Below are 20,832 nucleotides of genomic sequence, written 5' to 3'. Positions count from 1 at the left end.
AAATAAATAAAATCTTTAAAAAAAAAAAAAAAAAAGATAATTCACCATGATCAAGTAGGAATTATTCCAATGATGCAAAGCTAGTTTAACACCCACAAATCAATGTGATATGCCACATGACCAAAATAAAAATAGGATCTCAATAGATATAGAAAAATCATTTGACAAAATGATAAATGGGCACCCAATTACAATAAAAACTCAACAGAGGGGATATAAAGAGAACATACTTCAACATAAGAAAGACCACATAAGACAAACACACAGCTTACATCACATTCAACCATGAAAAGCTGGAAACTTTTCCTCTAAGATCAGGAACGAGACGAGGGGCCCCCTCTCACCACTGCTACTCGACATAGTACTGAAAGTGCTCGTCAGAAATCAGGTAGGAAAAGGAAATAAAAGGCATCAGATTTGGAAAAGAGTAAGTTAAAACTGTGTTTGCTGATGCCCTGATTTTATACATAGAAAATCCTACGTATTATGCATGAAATTTATAGATCTAATCAACACATTCATAAAGTTGAATAAAGTTAACGTCCAAAAAGCAGTAACATTTCTAGACACTGATGAATTATCTAAAAAGTAAAGAAAATGGTCCCATTTATAATAGCATCAAAAATAATGTAATACTTAGGAATACATTTAATCAAAGAACTGAAGTATCTCTACACTGATAACTCCAAGACACTGAAGAAATAAACTGAAGAAACAAACAATTAGAAGGTATCCTGTGTTTATGGATTGGAAGAATATTTTTAAGATGTCAGCACTACCCGAGCCATCTACAGATTCAGATTCAGCCCTATCAAGAGTCCAAAGGCATTTTTTTAATGACGTAGAAAAGACTATTGTAACACTGATACAGAACCACAGAAGCCTCTGAAGAGCCAGAGCAATCCTGAGAAAGAAAATAGTGGAAGGCATCACACTTCCTCATTTTTGAGGCACATTGTAAAGCTAGAGTTAACAAAGAGTAGGAACTGGCACAAAAATAGACACACCAAAGGAACAGAATCGAGAGCCAGAAATAAACCGGTGCAGACACAGTGAGCTATTATTTGACAAGAGAGAAAAGACGGCCCCTCAATAAACGGCCCTGGGAAGACTGCATAGTCAGTCACATGTTAAAGACTGAAATTAGACCCCAACCTGGACACACTCACAAAATTAATGTGGACTGGATCAAAGACTTAAACGGAAGACCAGAAACCTTAAGACTCCTAGAAGGAAACAGGGGGAGAGCTCCTTGACATGGGTCTGGGAAAGGATTCCTAGGATAGGACACCCAATGCAGGAACAAAAAAAATAACCAGAACTCCATCAAACTAAAAACCAGCACAACAAAGTAAACAATCAACAAAATGAAAAAACAACCTATGGAATGGGGAAAAAAAATCTGCAAACCAAATATGTGATAAGGGCTTAATACTTAAAAATAAATAATACATGGGGATCCCAATCAAGATGGCAGAGTAGGGGGCTCCTGAGCTCACCTCCTCCCCCACTAGATATGGAGTAACTCTCTGAGAACAACCCAAAGAGAAGCAGAACAGTTCTTCCACAGCCAAAAACAGAAAATAAAACTTAAAAAGGTAAATGGGGCAGAGACACAGTCTGGTTGGAACCCACAACCCTCGTGTGGCAACCAACAAACAGTAGGGATGTCATAGATGCAGAGGTTCTTCCTGAGAAGCAAGGGTTCAAGCCCGACACCGGGCATCCCTGGCCCTGGGGACCTGCACCAGGGGGTGGTGGCCCTGCCACGTCTGGCCCTGCAGAACGGGGGGGCTTAACTCTGAGAGCTGTGAAAATGAGCAGGGCTTAACCCTGGGAGAGCAGGAGGGCTCCACCCTGAAGGGGCCGGCACACAGACTTACTTGCTTGGAGACCCAGCACAGAAACAACAGTTTGAAAAGCACCTGGGTCATAAGTGAGGGAGGTCTGCTGACTAATTTTAGGGTGTGTAACAAAGGAGCAGGCATCTTTATGGAAGTTTCTCTGGGAACGAAAGGGCTAACAGATGACATTTTCTTGCCTTCCTTCTGCCTGGCTGACCGCACACTGGTGGGTGCCGGTTCTGACTCTCTCCATCCACCCTGAGAGCACCGCTTCTGCAACCCCACTGTTCCCCCGTGGGACCACCTCATCCAACTGCCCACCAGGCAGGAACCCCTGCAAGTTGGCATCCACACCACCACACTTGGTGGGCAACCCTGGCTGGGACTGGTGCCCCTCCAAAGCAGCCCCAGCCCCGCCATACCCAGTGAGCCTCAGAAAGGCCCAGCACCCCATCAGAGTGCCCCCCACCTGCCACAGACAGCAGGGCACCTCAGGACCAGCAACTCTCCAAAGCAGCTCCCGCCTGGGGGTGGGGGGAGCCCTGCCGACCAGGTCACCTGCAGCACTCACTGCCCAGCCACAACAGGGGCAGCACGTGAAGCCCACACAGGGGACATCCCTGGAGTGCCTGGTTTTAACAGCCTGAGACACTGTGTTTCTGGGCCCTGAAGGATGCCTTCTACATAAGGCTACTCCCTCAAGATCAGGAGACGTACCTAATCTACCTAAGACAAGCAATAAACACGGAGTCAGGCAAAATTAGGACACACGGGAATGTGTTCTAAGCAAAAGAACAAGACAAAACCTCAGGAAAAAGAACTAAATGAAACAGGTAAGCAATCTACCTGAGAGAGTTCAAAGTGAGAGTCGAAAGATAACCACCAAAATTAGAAGAATGGATGAACACACAGAGAACTTCAAAAAAATAGAAAATATAAGAATCAATCAGTGCTAAAAACTATAATAACTGAAATGAAAAATACACTAGAGGGAATGAACAGCAAAGCAGAGGATGCAGAACAGATCAGTGATCTGGAAGACAGGTGGTGGAAATCTCTCAAGCTCAACAGCAAAAAGGAATTTTAAAAATGAGGATAGTTTAAGTGACTTCTAGTGACTTCTGAGACAACATCAAGCACACTAACATTTGCATTACAGGGGTCCTAAATGGAAAAGAGGAAAAGGGCAGAAAACGTATTCGAAGAAATAATAAAGTTTTCTATCCTGGGGAAGGACACAGACATCCAGGCCCAGGAAGCACAGAAAGTCCCAAACAAGATAAACCCAAAGAGGTCCACACCAAAACACAAAATTAAAATGTCAAAAAGTAAAGATAAAGAGAGAAATCTTCAAAGTAGCAAGAGTAAAGCAACTAGTCACATAAAAGGGAATACTCCAAAGACCATCTACTAATTTTTCAGCACAAACTTTTTGGGTCATAAGGAAGAGAAATATATTTAAGTGCTTTAAGAAAAAAACCCTAAAACCAAGAATATACCACCCACCAAGATCATCATTCAGAACTGAAGGAGAGATGAGTTTCCCATATGAAAAAAACCTTTTTTTAAAGAAGTTCATCACCACTAAACTAACCTTACAAGAAATGTTAAAGGGACTTCTTTAAAGCAGAAATGGAAAGGCCATAACTAGAGAGAAATTAAGAACAAAAAAACCTCACTGGCAAAAGCACACAAATAATAAAGGTAGTGATTAATTGCTTATACAGTTAGCATGAATGTTAATAGAGAAAAGTAGTAAAAATAAACTATAATAGTTAGAAGATATACAAAACAAAATATGTAAAATATGATGTCAAATACATAAAATGTTGAGGGGGGAATAAAAATGTAGTGCATTTAGGGGGCGCCTGGGTGGCTCAGTCGGTTAAGCGGCTGCCTTCGGCTCAGGTCATGATCCTGGGGTCCTGGGATCGAGTCCCGCATCGGGCTCCCTGCTCCGCGGAGAGCCTGCTTCTCCCTCTCCCTCTGCCTGCCACTCTGCCTACTTGTGCTCTCTATCTCTCTGTCAAATAAATAAAATCTTAAAAAAAAAAAAATGTAGTGCATTTAATTTTTAAGATTTTATTTATTGGGGGGGAGAGAGAGAGAAAACAAGAGCTGGGGGAGGGGGAGGGAGAAATAGGCTCCCAGCTTAGCAGGGAGCCTGATGTGGACCTGAGATCATGACCTGAGGCAAAGGCAGACACTTAACTGACTGAGCCACCAGGCGCCCCAAATGTAGTGCTTTTAAAATGTGTTTCAACTTCAGGGACCATCAACTCAAAACAGACTGTTATACACATACACGGTATTATATATGAACTTCCAAAACTTATAATGAATGCAGGCAAAACTCCTTTTATTGTGCTTCACGTTATTGTGCCTTACAAGTACTGTTTTTCAATTTTTGTTTTTTAACTAATTGAAGGTTTATGGCAATCCTGCACTGAACAAGCGTATTAGTGCCATTTTTCCAACAGCATTTCTCAACAGTTTTCTCACTCCATGTCTGTGCCAAATCTGGTAATTCTAGCATTATTTCACACTCTCATATTATTATATGTGTTATGATGGTGAGTTATCTTTGATGTTATTAATTCTTTTGGGGCACCACAAACTGCACCTGTGTGTGTGTTCTTACTACCGTACTGACCAGCCGTCCTTGTCTCTCCCTCTCCTCAAGCCTCCCTCTTCCCTGAGTCACAACAGTATTGGAATTAGGCCAATTCATAACCCTACAATGGCCTTGCAGGGCCCCAGGGCAGGCCGCCCCAAGATCGGCCACTTTGGCATGAAGACAATTTTGAATTAAAAGCCATCAAGACCCAGCAGATTCAGGAAAAGCTCTTGACCTCCCCCACAACTGCCTATAAGAATCCACATGGAGGGCCCACTCCAGGAAGGGAGTGGTCACCACAGCTGCATGCTGGCATGAATGGGGGATGGTGGACAGGGAGGAACCCAGCAAGGCCTGTTTGTTCCAAGTCTTCTCTGCATCCCATCATTTGTGTGGCCCAGCAAACTTTTCCTTCTTCCAGAGGACTGCATTCCTTCCCTTTGAAGACTCAGACCTCTACCCCTTTCTCCTTAGTTCAGGATGATATATATACCTCATTGTGCCTGTCTTTGCAATTTCCCTGCCCGTGTGGACTCCTCATATATACATTATTAAATGTGATTTCCTGTTAATCTGTCTCCTGTCCATTTGCTTCTCAGTCCAGCTGGAACGACCTTGAGGCAACAGGATATTCTTGCTCCCCAACAGCTCTGAAGTGTTCAAGTTGAAGGAAGGGCCTCAGGTTCTCACTTTAAATCCAAAGCTTGAAGTGATTAAGCCTAGTGAGGAAAGCATGTTGAAAGCAGAGACGGGCATAAGATAACTTTCAGCCTAACAGTGACACTGTGAACGCAAAGGAGTTCTACAGAGAAGTGAAAAGTGTCCCCCTAGTGAGCACATGAGTGAGAAAGTCAGCAAAGCTGCCTCATTGTCGACACGGAGAAGGTTCTAGGCGTCTGTAGGGAGGATCAAACCAGCCACAACGCTCCCGTAAGCCAAAATCTAATCCGGAGTCTGAGAGCTGAGGAAGCTGCAGAAATTGAAGGCTGGAAGAGGTGGGCTCATGAGGTTTTGGGAAAGAAGCCATCTTCACGCAACCACGTGTGGGCAAAGCAGCAAGTGCTGATGTCGAAGCTGCACAAGTTACTCAGAGAATCTACCTAAGATAACTCACGGAGGCAGCTACACTGAACAAAACAGATTTTCGGTGGAGACAAAATGGCCTTTACTGCAGACCCCATCCAGGACTTTCCCAGCCGGAGAGAGGTCAGTGCCGGGCTTTGGAGCTGGAAAGGACAGGCTGATGCTCTTGTTAGGGGTAAGGCAGCTGGAGACGCTACGTCTGAGGCCAATGCTCACGTACCGCTCGAAAAACCCCCCAGCCCTTGAATATTATGCTCCATCTACTCTGCCTGTGCTCTAGAAATTGAACAACAAAGCCTGGATGGCAGCTCAACTATTACATCACTGTAATTTTTAAGTTTTTTATTTTTTAAGATTTTATTTGAGAGAGACAGTGCGAGTGAGCACAGCAGGGGCAGAGGCAGAGGGAGAAGCAGACTCCCCGCAGAGCAGGGAGCCCGATGCGGGGCTCGATCCCAGGACCCCGGGATCATGACCTGAGCCGAAGGTGGATGCTTAACCAACTGAGCCACCCAGGTACCCCTTTAATTTTCTAGTTTTAAAATTTTTTTAATAGTCCTGGATTTTTTTTTTTTTTTTTAACACCTATTACGCCATGACCTCATAGAGAATGGGTTCCAGCAACTCAGGCTCCTTTCCGCTGGTTCTTGCCAAGTGTGCTTCTCAGGGTGGAGCAGGCTGGTGTTTCTGTTGAACCCAAACACCTTGCTCTTTGGCCTCCTTTTTCCTGATCATTTCCCTTCACAGGCTTCAGGAAGCTGTCTCCGCTCAATACGTACATTAGTTCTCTTGGCAAGAATCTTGCCCTTAACTTGCCTGTTCGCAATGGCATCGACAGCATGCTGGCTATCCCTGTAGACTCCTCCAGTTTCACCGTGGTAAGACTTGTGAGGTGCTCCTTTTTGAACAATACCCATTCCTTCCATGTCCACAGTATCCCCCTTCTTGAAGATTCACTTGTACGTGGCTAAAGGAACAACGCCATGTTTTCTAAGAGGCCTCTCCTCTTTCCCTTTGTCTTGGTCATCTTGGTGAATTACTGGAAGATGGGGGTACAGGCCCAAAGGCCATATTGGATTATTTTAAGCCCACTGTTGAGACCTTGTGCTCAGAAAAATAGTTTCCTTTAAAAACATCAGTGCGGGGGCACGTGGCTCTCTCCGTTGGCAGAGCATAAGTCTCCTAAACCGGGTTGTAAGTTTGAGCCCCATGTTGGGTGTAAAGATTACTTAAAAATAAAATCTTTTAAAAAACTTTCAGTGCTCACTGACAACATACCTCGTCACCCAAGAGCTCCGATGCCGATGTCCAATGAGACTGATGTTCTCATTGGACATCGGCATCGATGTTCAATGATGTTGCACCCCATGGAGCAGGACAGAATTTCTACTTTCAAGCCTGTTATTTAAGAAATACATTTCAGTAGGCTATAGCTGCCAGAGACTGTGATCCCTCTGACGTGTCTGGGCGTAGTAAACTGAAAACCTTCTGAAAAGGATTCACCATTCTAGATGCCAATAAGAATATTGTGATCCATGGGAGGTGGTCAAAATATCATCATTAAAAAGGGTTTTACAGCAGTGGACTACCAGCCTCAGGGATGACTCTGAGGGGTTCAGGACCTCAGGGGAGGAAGTCGCTGCAGACAGGGTGGAAACAGCAAGAGAACCGGGATCAGAAGTGGAGCCTGAAGATGGGGCTGATCTGCTGCAATCTCGTGATCAAATCTGAACGGATGAGGAGTTGCCTCTTAGCAAAGGAAGCGGTTTCTTGAGATGGAATCAACTCCTGGTGAAGATGCTGTGAAGATTGTTGAAATGACAACAAAGTACTACAGAATGTTACATTCAGAATAATTCAGAATATCACATAAACTTGGTTGATAAAGCAACAGAAGGTTTTGGGAGGACTGACTCCAGTTTTAAAAAGTGTACTGTGTGTAAAAAGCTATCTAACGGCACTGCACAACACACAAATTGTTCATGGAAAAAAAAGTCAAACAACGTGGCAAAACTTCTTACTTTAATAAATCCATGGCCACCCCAGCCTTCAGCTGCCCCCACCCCAATCAGTCAGCATCCCTCGGCACTGAGGCAAGACCCTCCACCAGCGGAGAGGTGATGACTCACTGCAAGCTCAGATAGTATTTTTTAACCAATAAGCCTTTTTAAATTAAGATATGTAGTTTTTTAAGACATAATGCTATTATATACTTAACAGACTACAGTGTAAACATAACTTTGAAATGCACTGGGAAACCAAAAAATTAATTTAACTTGCTTTATTGTGGTGGTCTAGAACTGAAACCGCTGTGCCTTCAAGGTAGGCCTGTTCACAAAAACTAAAGAAAAAGAAATCCAAACACTGAGGAAATCCATGGAATCACAAGGGAAGAGCAAGAGAAGAAAGGAAGAACTATAAAAACCAGGAAGCAATCAACCAAATGGCAATAAATGCATACATATCAATAATTCCCTTACATGTAAATGGACTACACGCTCTGGTCCAAAGACAGGGTGACCAAAGGGATGAGAAGAGACTCATCCACAGGCTGCCTTTCAGAGACTCACTTCAGACTTAACAATACACTGACACACACACACACACACACACATACACTGAAAGTGTGGGGATGGAAAAAATGTATTCCCTGCAAATGGAAATAAAAAACAAGCTGGAGAAACAATACTCACATCGCACAAAACAGACTTTGAAAGGAAAACACAACAAAAGAAAGGTGTTACGTAATGATAAAGGCTTCAATTCCACAAGGGGCTGTAATGGTTTTAGTATCTATGCACCTGAGATAGGAGCACCCAAATAAAGAGGAATCGGCGACAATGGCAGGGGACTTTCAAACCCCACTGACCTCAATCATCAGACAGGCCACCAGTAAGGAAACTGGAGCTGTAAACGGCACACCGGAGGCTCAACGACATGTGACCACAACCAGTAGGTCAAGGAAGAAATCCAAGACGCCGTCAAAAAACACCTCGAGACAAACCAAAGGGAAACATGCCCAAATCTGTGGCACAGCCAAAGCTGTTCTAAGAGGGAAGCTTCCAGTGAGACAGGCCTACTTCAAGACACAAGAGAAATTTCAAATCAACACGGATACCTAAAGAAGCTGAAAAAAGAAACAGGCCAATAAAAAAAAAATCATTGAAACCAAGAGTGATTTTTTGAAAACCTAAATAAAATTGATAAAGCTTTAGCCAGATTCATCAAGGTAAAGGGAGAAGTCAAAATCAGAAAGTCAGGACACGTTACAACCGACAGCACGAAAACACAAGGGGTAAGAAAAGACTCCTATGAATAATTATGCCGACAAACTGGACAACCTAGAAGAAATGGATGAATTCCTAGAAACATATCATCTTCTGAGAGTGAACCAGAAAAAAAACGGAAAATTCGAACACACCAATTACTAGAAAAGAAGTTGAACTGGCAACAAAAAACTCTCAACAAACAAAAGTCCAGGACCAGGTGGATTCACAGGGGATTCTACCAAACATCTGAAGAGAAATTAATACCTACCCTACTCAAACTATTCCCAAAAACTGAAAAGGAAGGAATGTTTGTAAATTCATTCAACGAGGCCAGCATTACCCTGATTCCAAAACCAAAGACAGTAATAAAACAGAGAACTACAGGCCAATACCTCTGATGGACATGGATGCAAAAATCCTCAACAAAATGTCAGCAAACAGCGTTCAACAATACATTAAAAGGATCATTCACCACAACGAAGTAGGGATGCCATGATGCTTCCCTATCTACAAATCAACGTGATACACTACACATTAACAACATGATGGACAAAAATATCATCTCCATGGATGCAGAAAAAGCACTGAACAAAAATCAACATCCATTCATGAAAAAAACTCTCAACAAAGTGGTAATGGGGGAGCATACCTCAACTGGCCATATATGACCGATCCACAGCTAACATTACACTGAATGGTAAAAAGCTGAAAGCTTTTTCTTTAAAATCTGGAACAAAATAAAGATGTCCATTCTCACCACTTGTATTCAACATAGTAAGGGAAATCCTTGCCACAGCAATCAGGTAAGAAATAAAAGGCATCCAAAGTGGTAAGGAAGAAGTAAAACTTTCACTCTTCGCAGATGACATGATACTATATATATAGAAAATCCTAAAGAATCTATCCAAGAAATATTAAAATAAATGAATTCAATAAAGTTGCAGGATACAAAATTTATATTCCTGAATTGGTTGCATTTCTACACACTAGTTACAAACAAATCAAATAAAACAATCTTATTTATAAAAAAGAATAAATTATCACGTAAACTAAATCACTATACTCTGAAAACTGTAAGACAATGGTGAAAGAAACTGAAGATGACACAAATAAATGGAAAGATCCGCCATGCTCATGGAACGGAAGAATTTATATCGGCTTACCTCGTTTTATTGCACTTCACTTTACTCTGCTTCACAGATAATGAGGTGGTTTTTTTTCCCTCACAAAGTGAAGGTTGCGCCAATACCACTTCATCAAGCAATTCCACTGATGCCATTTTTCCAACAGCATTTGCTCACTTTGTGTCTGTCACATTTTGGTTATTCTCACAATAGTTACAACAGTCTCATTTTATTTGTTGTGGTGATCTGCAATCAGTGATAAAAACTTCTGGAAAGCTCATAATGGTTACCATTTTTTTGTAATAAAGTATTTCTAAATTAAGGTATGTACATTTTTAAAGACATAATTCTATTGCACACTTAACAGACTAGGGTATTGTGTAAACATAACTTTACATGCACTGGGAAACCATCAAATTCATGACTCCCCTTATTGCAGTCGTCTGGAACCAAACCTGCAATTTTCTGATGTATACCCACATTGTTAAGATATTCATACTGCCTAAAGCAATCCACAGATTCAATGCAATCCCTATCAAGTAGAATAATCCTAAAATTTGTAGGGAACCACAGAAGACCCTGAAAAGCCAAAGCAATCCTAAGAACAACAAAGCTGGAAGCATCACACTCAGATTTCAATCTATGCTACAAAGCTATAGCAATCAAAACAGTATGGCACTGTATAAAGACAGACATATAGATCAGTGGAACCAAACACAGAGCCCAGAAAAAAACCACATGCTTAAATGGTCAATTAATCTAAGATAAAGTAGGCAAAAATATACAATGGGGAAAAGACAGCTCTTCAATAAATGGTATTGGGAAAACTGGACAGCTACATGCAGAAGAATGAAACTGGACCACTTTCTTACACCATACACAAAAATAAGCTAGATTAAAGACCTAAATATAAGACCTGAGATCATAAAACTCCCAAGAGAAAACAGAGGCATAAACTTGTGGACAGTAGTCTTAGTAGTATTTTCTGTACCTGTCTCCCCAGGCAAGGATAAAAAAGGCAAAAATAAACAATTGTGACTACATCAAACTAAAAAGCTTTTGCACAGCAAAGAAAACCATCACCAAAACAAGAAGAAACCTATTGAATGGGAGAAGACATTTGCAAATGATTTATCTGATAAGGGGTTAATATCCAACATATAAAGAATTCCTACAACTCAACACAAAAAAATCTGAATAAAAAATGGGCAGAAGACCTGAATAAACTTTTTCCCCCAAGGAAGACATACAAATGGCCAACTAACACATGAAAAGATGCTCAACATCACTAATCATCAGGGGAATGCAATCAAAACCACAATGAGCTATCCCCTCATACTTGTCAGGATGGCTATTACCAAAAAGAAATAAAAAGTGTTGGTGGGGATATGGAGAAAAGCAAACCTCATGCACTGTTAGTAGGAATGTAAATTGGGGCAGCCACTACAGAAAACAGTACAGAGGTTCCTCACAACATTAAAAAGTAAAGCTACCATATGATCTAGTAATTCCACTTACAGGTATTTATCTGAAGAAAATGCAAACCATAATTTGAAAAGGTACAGCATCCTTATGTTTACTGCAGCATTATTTCCAACAGCCAAGATATGGAAGCAACCTGTGTGTCCATCAACAGATCAATGGATAAAGAATATATAATGAGCATGGATTGTACAATGGAATACTACTTCACCATAAAGAATGAAATCTTGCCATCTGCAACTATATGGATGGACTTAGTGGTATTATGCCAAATAAATAAGTCATAGAAAGAGAAATGAAATACCTTATGATCTCACTTATATGTGGAATCTAAAAAAAGAAACAAAAGAGACTCAAATGCAAGAACAAACTCATGGTTGCCGGCAGGGTGGAGGCTGGGAAGATGGGTAAAACAGGTGAAGGGGATTAAGAGGTACAAACTTCCAGCTATAAAATAAAGAAGTCACAGGGATTTAAAGTACAACACAGGGAGTACAGTCAATAATGTAATAACTGATGGCAGATGGTAACCAGACTTATTGTGGCGAGCAATCTGTAATGTATATAAATGTCAAATCACTCTGTTGTACACCTGAAGCTAAGTTTCATGTGAACTACAGTTTTAAAAAGATAAAGAACTCCTACAACTCGACAGCAAAATGTCGTTAATCCAATTAAAATGCGCCAAGCACCTAAACAGACATTTTTCCAAAGCAGATATACAAATGGTCAACAAGTACATTAAAGGATGCTCACCATCATCCAGTAAAAATAAAATGCACATCAAAACCGTGATGAGGTGTCCTCTCATACTTGTTAGAATAGGTAAGATCAGAAAGACAGGAGATAAATGCTGCCGCCAATGTGGATAAAAGGGAATCTTGAGCGCTGCTGGAAGAACTGTTAAAGTGGTGCAGTCGTTGGAGACAACAGGATGGAGATTCCTCACAAAAGTGAAGAACGGAAATACCATGAGCTCCAACAGCTCCACTTCCGGGTGTTCATCCAAAGGACACGAGATCACAGTCTCTAAGAGATACCTGCAGCCCCATGTTTTTGCAGCATTATCTACAATGGCCAGATAGACATGGAAGCGACCCGTACGCCCATCAGTGGATGAATGGGTTAGGAAGTTCTGATTTTACACAACGGAGTATTATACAACCACCAAAAAGGACGAAACACCACCATTTTCAACAACGTGAATGGCCCTTGAGGGCATCACTTTAAGCAAACTAAGTCAGAAACAGACAGATACTCCATGATCTCACTTACATGTGGAATTTAAAACAAAGAAACCAGCCAAGCTCAGAGAAAAAGAAACAGCTTTGGGGCCGCCAGGGCAGGTGCAGGGGAGGGGAAGTGAAGAGGTGTGCACAAGGAACCAATGTCCAGGTGTGAGGACCAGGGGTGTGATGCACAACGTGGTACCTGGGGTTACCACCACCGCATGACGCAGCAAAGTCAGAGTAAACCCTCCCAAGTTCTCATCATAAGAACAAAAAAAGCATTTTTTTCTTTTTGTTTTGTTTTCTGGGTTTTTTTTTTTTTTCTATCTCTGAGGGGATGGGCGTTAACTAAACTTACTGTGGCCATCACTTCACAGTGTAAGTCAGATCGTTATGCTCACAGCTTGAACTCACACAATGCCGTATGTCAATTATTCCTCATTAAAACCGTAAAAAAAATGAACTTTTAAGTGTAACATTGGCGTTACGATTGTTTAAAAAAGAGGGTCCTCATGTCTCTATGTAAAATAGGCAATCTCAATATGCGCACCTTTATGGTGAAAGCCACCAGAGTAGTCTTTCGACAAAGTTTTAAGCTTGTTTTCTCTGGAGAAAGTCATAAATGATTCACATTAATGATTCCATCATCCGTCAAGTCACTGCTGCTTTTCTCTTTTTTACCACACTGTGAGGTAAACAGAGTTAACAGGGATTAATTAACTTGGGATGACTGCTTTAATAGGAAATTTTCACAATGCAAACAAGAACAATTGTGAAGAACATGTGTTAAGATTGATATAAACAGAAAAAACCTAGAATGGGCTTCAACTATTCTGTACAGCTTTTCATGTAAATCATTCTTCTGGTTACACAACTTAAAGAATTTGTCCATTTTTGGAAAGTTAGTCCCTATCCTTTCTTGGTAACTACAGGGCTCTTATCAAATCTAAACAATGTTAATCAAAGTAACGAAATCCTCCGACTACTAGCGTCACCGCTATTCCATTCCCCCGTGTCCTGTCCACCTCCCGACCTCGTGGGGGGTGCAGCCCAGCGTGAGGATCACTGGATTTTCTGCCTAACCCACCACGCAAGATTTTATACTTCTTTTCCAAAGAAGTTAGAAATGTGTTGTTGTCGTTGTGTTTGCTAGAAATGTTTGTAAAAGCTAACCTCCAGCGCCGACTCTGCTCGGGCTGCTGGGAAGCACCTGCGCCCCCAGCCTCCAGCCCACCCCGAGGTCACGACTCTCAGCCTCAGCTCCACGCGGAACCCCGGGCACGTTCTAGGCTTCCTCCTCCCCACTCAGATTTTAGGTGGGACCCAGACCGGTGTTTTTTATGTTCCAGGCAATTCTAATGTGCTAAGAAACTTGAAAAACATGGCTTTAAGACTTCTTCCAGTTTTAAGGCTTTATAATTTTAAAAATAAAAATGGAATAGTGGAACTAAAAGATGACCACTTCTAAGATTTATCCTGCAAGAAATGTCTTTAATAACCGGGTCACCGACCGAGTTCAAACAGCTTCCACCGTCACCCCGCATCTGTCTCCCACTCGAGGAAGCGCAGTACAGGGGCGTCCCCTCCACACCCGACTCGACCTCATTGCCATTCTCGGCCCTCCCTCCCGGACTCCGCCTGCCCGGCCCTCCAGCCTGCGGTCATCGCTCGGCTGTTCTCAGGCTTCACTTCTCCACCTGTAATTATCCCCCAGGCCTGCGGGGAACAGGTGTCTGGTTTTGACAGGGCCAAGAAGCCCCTTGAGCCCAACCCCAATACCCAGCTGCCCGTGTGCCCTCCACACCTGCTGCTCCAGCCGCCACCGCCCCGGGCTGTTAGCCATTCAGGCGGCTTTGTTTAAGATCCCGCAGGGGCTTCCCACCACACTGCTATCCAATCCAAACCCCCTGAGGGGCTCCAGCAACCTTGTCCCCTCCCCTCCCAAACCCCCATTCCCCACAGCACCTTCACGATGCTCCCTCACGTCTGGGCAGAGCTCAGATGGTCCTGCCTTGCCACAAGGTCCCCGTCCTGACCCCGGGACCTCCAGCTCAGCTGGAAGACTGACCGCAGCAGGGCCCTGGCGAGCCAGGCCAGGTCCCTGCTATCCTCTGGGATCTGAATGGCCCGGTCTACCCCCTTCCCTGCACATCCCATCAGGGCCTGCTCCGAGACTTGATCAGAACATAAGCAAAGCAAACAGCGTTGTGCTGGAACTTAGTAGCACAACGTGGCAACTCCCCCATTACCACTGAAGCCCCGTTCTTCCTAACTGTGGAGCGCATGGCGTGGGTCACCTTGACAAAGGAGCTCCCAGCTAGTCCCCCAGGTGAGGCTGCGGTACCAGGCGTAAAAACTGGTTTCCTCCTCCCAGAGCATGTTTCTCCTTGTTTCAACAGAAATGTATGTGCGGTCTGGTGCTGAGCACTGGGGACGCGGTGGCCGACGTCGGCACTGCCCGTGAATGAGCTGACCTGTGGGCTGGGGAGGCCCACTTGCCCCCTCAGACAGATGGGGTCCGCTGAGGGCCTGGAGCTGGAGGCTGGAGACTATTCCCCGATGAGGAAGGGAAGCTTGTGCACGATCGGAAAGCTGAAGGGGTGTTACCAGGTAAAGGGGCGGCGGGGGGGCCGAGCTCTTCGGGACCCAGAACAGAATATGCAAAGGCACCGTGGCAGCGAAGGCGGACAAAGGAGGGAGTAAAGAAAACGTCATCGCGGCCAGAGAGCAAGAGGGACACATTCAGATTCTAGCTTGTGCCAGGTGCCACTTAACGGCAGGTGCTTTACATGCTACCTCATTTATCCCACTAGACACTTGCATTTTATCAGCTTTTTAAATAGAAGGAACTGAGGCACCAGAAGGTTAAGTAACTTGCCCAAGGCCACTTAAAAGCAAAGCAATAATTTTTCTATCTTCCCTGAAATGAAACAGGATCCACATCTTGGGTGGGTGGGGGGAACATGAAAAGCTAGGGAATTACATTCGCTGTGGAGGGAAAGCAGTCAAAGCAGCTCATACCCAACAGGTGATGGAGTAAAACTGTCACTTTTCAACTAGCTGTTTTCACCTCCTAGGCTGTAACTGCAGTGAAACGTTTTGCAGGAGAGTCTTAGTTCCCTTTTTAAGAAACAGTGCCCATGTAATTAAGTTTGGAGTTTAAAAAAACCTAAAAACACTTGGTGGGAGTAATCTGAATGATTTAAAAAAATACTTTTCCAAAATTTCCACAGGAACTATACACTATTTTCATCATCATAAAAATTAAGAAGGTACAGACAAGCTAATAAAATGACAGCCTAATTAAACAATGGGCAAAGGATTTGAACGGACATCTCCCCAAGATGGGAGAAGGAGCTCACCTTCGTTAGTCAACAAAGGAAAGCAAACCAAAACGCAGTGAGATTTGGTGTCATACTAAACCGGGGTTCCCAAACCCGACGTCCACCAAGCAATTCCTGGGACACCAGCGTGTCTGAGGACTGTTCTGACTCACCCGCCTGAGACAGCGTGGGATCCCATGGGTGAGGGCCGTCCCCCGAGAGCACCCTGGCCCCCGTCACAGGACGCAGGCTGAGCTTCACCCACTGCAGTGTGGAGGCTCCAGTGACCTCTTCCTCGGGTTCTTCTCCTTTGCTAGAGCGGCTCACAGAACTCAGGAAGCAGCAGCTGGGGCAGAAACACTCGGGACCAGGTCGGGAGGGTGGGAAGGACGGAGCTCCCGGGCCCTCCCCGGGGCCGCTCTCCCTGAACCTCTACCGGTTCACACACCGGGAAACTCCCAACCCACGCTTTGTGGGTTTCTATGGAGGCTTCATCACATAGTCATGCCTAAGTCATCAGCCATCGGCTCCCTGAACCTCCAGCCCCCTCCCCTCCCACAGTTTGCAGGGGGTGGGGGGAGACGGAAAGCTCCAACCAGTTAGCCACGTGGTCGTCCAGCCCCACCTTCGGGCGGGGTCCTAAAATCACCTCGTTAGTGTAACAAAAGACACCCTGATCACTCTTACCTTCGGAAACTCCTTGGGTTTTAGGAGCTGTAGGCCAGGAACCACGGAGGAAGACCAAATACTTTCGGGGAATAGATTTCGGCCATTCGAATGACCCAATATGTATTTCCTACAGATCTCAGTATGTCACACACTCACTAGGACAACCACGTCTGTGGATAAAACCACGCCAACTAGAGACGCCGACATGACTGGACCAAGGCTCTGTGGCGCACAGCCAATTCCGCACGCGCCACATCGGGACGGACGGCTCTGAAACTGGCTCGGTACAAATTATGCCCAAGGAGAGAGCTTCAACCTGGAAGGGGGTCCCTGGCAGCTCTCGGGTTCCTCTTTTCGGGGAACATCAGTGATAAGTGGTCAAGGGGAAGGTGTATCCTGGGTGACACTGAGCTACGGTCTGGCCACTGATGAGAAACGCTGTCAATTCTGAACCATGTCACATTCCCTTGTAGCTTTGCCCAAACCTGTTATGAAAAATAATCTGGGCATGTGACCTCCTTACACTATAAAGAATAAATTCATCCATCCACAGACCCTAAAATAGAAGCCCTCTGACTATATCTAAAATGGGGAAAATTATTTTCTCTATAAGCTGAAAATGTGCAAATGATCTACTACAATACATTTTTTAAAAAAATCCTCCCATAACTACCCAACAATAATCATTATTACATTTTGGGTAATCTGTGTAGTCTTTTTGTCCACCCCCCTCAAATGAAAACTTTTCTGTAGAATTACTAAAACTCAGTAAGACCCTGCAGAAAAGAATGTCAAAGCTATGGCTATCCCCAGATAATGACTAGGGCATATAAGGAAATACAACCCTTCCATATAACGGAGAGTGACCTCAACTCCGGCTTCTCTGACCTCAAGTATCCATCCCACTCCGCGAAAAATGACAAAACAGCTGTAATAAAGGATCACCCTGGAGCACGGACCAGTCATGTCTGCAGACCCCGTACAGCGGCTCTTTGATAAGGTAGGAGTTACAAAATATGCATTTGGTGCCATGGCTCAGGTCAACCAACGTGTGTGCGTTACGTCCTGGGGACCAGGCACAGCGTTGGGATGAATAAATCATGGAAGCCACTCCCCAGGAACTCAGATGAGACTAAAACCCAACAGAGAAGGGAGGAGTGCCAACCCCGATGTGGCGAGCCGTGTGACAGCGACGGGCGCCCATGCTGCAGGCCACAGCGCTGGCCGTGCCCACGTGCCCACGTGCCCCAGGAGCCTGCGGCACACGACACAGCAGTCTGCCAAGGAAAAATGTTACTCTCCTTTTGGAATTGATGCCCAATAAACCGTGTTAGGTCAACAGCACCAGAGAAATTGGTAATGTTCAAAATCAGTTTCCACAATTAGAAGGGTCTATGTTACCACAAAAGACAAAATAGTAAGCATCACATCCTACAAAAATACACAAATTCAACATGTTACATAAGGCTTTTCAAGATCAAAGACGATCTGCGAAGAATATTATAACGGTTACGGGAAGTGTTACACACCGAGCAACACATCGTTGCTGTAACAGCTGCATTATCTGCTGTCTTTAGAAAAATGCTGTGAGGCAAGGCTTTCTTTTGTTCTCCGTGAATTTCCCTGCGCTAGAAGGGGCGGGTGCAACACCCCACGGACCCCGGAGGTGTCCTCAGCGTACGGCGCTGAGCTTTAATAACAGTTCACAACTGTGAGCGGTGGTATTTCAAAGGTAAGACCACACCGCAGTTGCAGGAAATGTGGTGAGGGGGCACAGGTTTAGGTCCGAGGAAGGGAGCTTCAAATCCCGAATGTGCTGTGTGACCCTGGGCAGGTTGGTTAACCCGCTGATGTTCAGCTCCCTCCTGTGTCACACGGAACCATCCCCAGTTCCGCACTGCGCGACGAGCAAATGTACGAGAAGTTTCTTAAACATTGCAGGCTCTCAGGAAAAGACACTTAATAATCTAATAAGATATTAAAAAACAAAACAAACAAACCAGGTCCTACACACGCCCAGCAATAATCATGATTACATTTCGCGGCAACCTAGCTAGTCTTTCTTCCCCAAATGAAAACTTTTCCTGTGGAATGACTAAAGCTGAAATAGAAGAATATGCTCTGTTCGGCCAGAAGCCAGTAGGAAAGGCAGGGACGGCAGGGAGAGCGTGAGGCGGGCAGAGCGCGGAGACTCCCCAACGGGGCTCAGCGGTGCGCTCACAGTGGTTACCAGCCTACGTGTCATGTTGTGTGTATTTTCCCACAATGAAATGAAACTAAAAACCCCACCACGACTGCTAGAGGCCAGGTCTGGGACGAGTTTGTGCCCTCAGCCCCTACACCGTCTCAGCGTGCCGCGGACGCTCGGTAAGTACCACTGAATGGGAGCCGACCAGCGGGGCTAGTGACAGGTCTGGGCGCCCTCGTCTAGTTCGCACCTCAGTCTGCGCTGAGGAATGAGGACCGGGAGAAGGAAATGAACCGAAACCTCGCTGACCGGCTGACTGCTGGCCCTGGGGACACCAGCGTGGTTCCTGGACCCTTCCACGCTGGTGCCCTCAGAGACCCAGAGGATTCGGGGACCTGTGGCTCGGGCTTCAAACCTACCTTCTGCCTCCTAGATGGCCGAAAACCCACTGCTTGAACCTCTTTAAACTCACCTGTTGGGTTAGCACTGTGGTTTCCTGAAGGCACCAAATTCTGTGTGTTTAGAGATCCTATAAAATAAAAAAAAAAAAGAAAAAACATCCCGTGATGAAAAAGCATTTAACACTGATGTAAGAACACCGGCGACAGGTTGCGGTGATGTGCGGGAGGCAGACATCCCCCGAGAAGCTCTCCTTCCCCGTTACGGCTACGAAACACACCTGACCTGCCAGGAAATCTAGGACTGGATTACTGGGGTTTTCAACACAGAAAACATTTGGCTTAGGTAACAAACGCTTACATCCCACTCACTATGCACCAGCTCCTGCAAAGTTCATTCACTTACACGGGGACACAGAGATTGGTGAGAGAAGCCACTTTCTGTTCCTCCGAGAGGACTGGGCCACCTGGGAGGGGCCCTTTTGATGCAAGGGCACCCTTGGGTCTCACACCACCAAGACCCCTAACTTCATACCATGGAGAGAAGACGAAGCGGGTAGGATTTTCTCTTTTTTCCCCACTTCCCCTCGGGCAACCACCAGTTTGTTCTCTATTTTAGAGTTTGTTTCTTTGTCTTTTTTTCTTTGTTCATTTGTTTCTTAAATTCCACATACAAGTGAAATCATACAGTATTTGTTTTTCTCTGACTGACTTATTTCACATAGAATAATGCTGTCTAGCTCGATCCATGTTGCTGCAAATGGCAAAATCTCGTTTTTTTATGGCTGAGTGATATTCCATTACCCACCCCCATCTTTATCCACTCATCCACCGAGGGACACTTGGGCTGCTTCCATCATTGAGCTGTTGTAAATAATGCTGCAATAAACATAGGGCTGCATCTATCTTTTCAAATAACTGTCTTCATTTTCTCTGAATAGACATCCAGAGGTGGAACTGCTGGATCATATGGCAGCTCTATTTTTAACTTTTTGAGGAACCTCCATACTATTCTCCAGAGCGGCTGCACCAGCTTGCGTTCCCACAAACTGTGCGTGAGGGTTCCCCTTTCTCCGCATCCTCGCCAACACCCGTTGTTTCTTGTCTTTATTCTCACCATTCTAACAAGCATGAAGTGGTATTTCCTTGTGGTTGTGATCTGCATTTCCCTGATGATCAGTGATGCTGAGCATCTTTTCATGTGTCTACTGGCCATTTGTATGTCCTCTTTAGAAAAATGTCTATTCGGGTCCTCTGACCATTTTTTAATTGTATTTTTTTTTTTTGGTGTTGAGTTTGTATAAATTCTTTATATATTTTGGATATTAGCCCCTTAGGATTTTCATTTTTAATTGTAAGACTTCTCATAGAAGTATGATTCTTTTAATTTTTACTAGTACCTTAAGATTTGGAAAAACTTTAGAAGAATTCTATGTCCCTTGTCAGAGTGGTTTATTCAACCTGGGTCTTTGTATAATGGGATATTAAATATAATATACCACACGAGAAGAGAGCAGGTGTATTATTGACAAAGGTAACACTCCCCAGCCAAAAAACCCCTCAAAGTACAAAGTAAGCAAAACAACTTTGAAGGATCTATCTTTAC

At 44.3% G+C, this 20,832-nt stretch overlaps 1 protein-coding gene across 1 annotated transcript in view; it reads right to left on the bottom strand.

Annotated features, from left to right (window-relative positions):
* Positions 1-20,832, bottom strand: part of TMEM123 (transmembrane protein 123) — a 58,433-nt gene that overhangs the window by 33,949 nt on the left and 3,652 nt on the right. Inside the window, exon 2 of the mRNA XM_036068510.2 lies at positions 19,301-19,357. Within this exon, the coding sequence (XP_035924403.1) occupies positions 19,301-19,357 (57 nt within the window). The remainder of the gene's footprint in view (positions 1-19,300; positions 19,358-20,832) is intronic.

Source organism: Halichoerus grypus, chromosome 11 (assembly GCF_964656455.1).
Source record: "Halichoerus grypus chromosome 11, mHalGry1.hap1.1, whole genome shotgun sequence".
In the NCBI taxonomy this organism is placed as follows: domain Eukaryota; kingdom Metazoa; phylum Chordata; class Mammalia; order Carnivora; family Phocidae; genus Halichoerus; species Halichoerus grypus.
The sequence above is the reverse complement of the archived record's forward strand: the minus strand, read 5'-3'. Positions and strand labels throughout refer to the sequence as shown.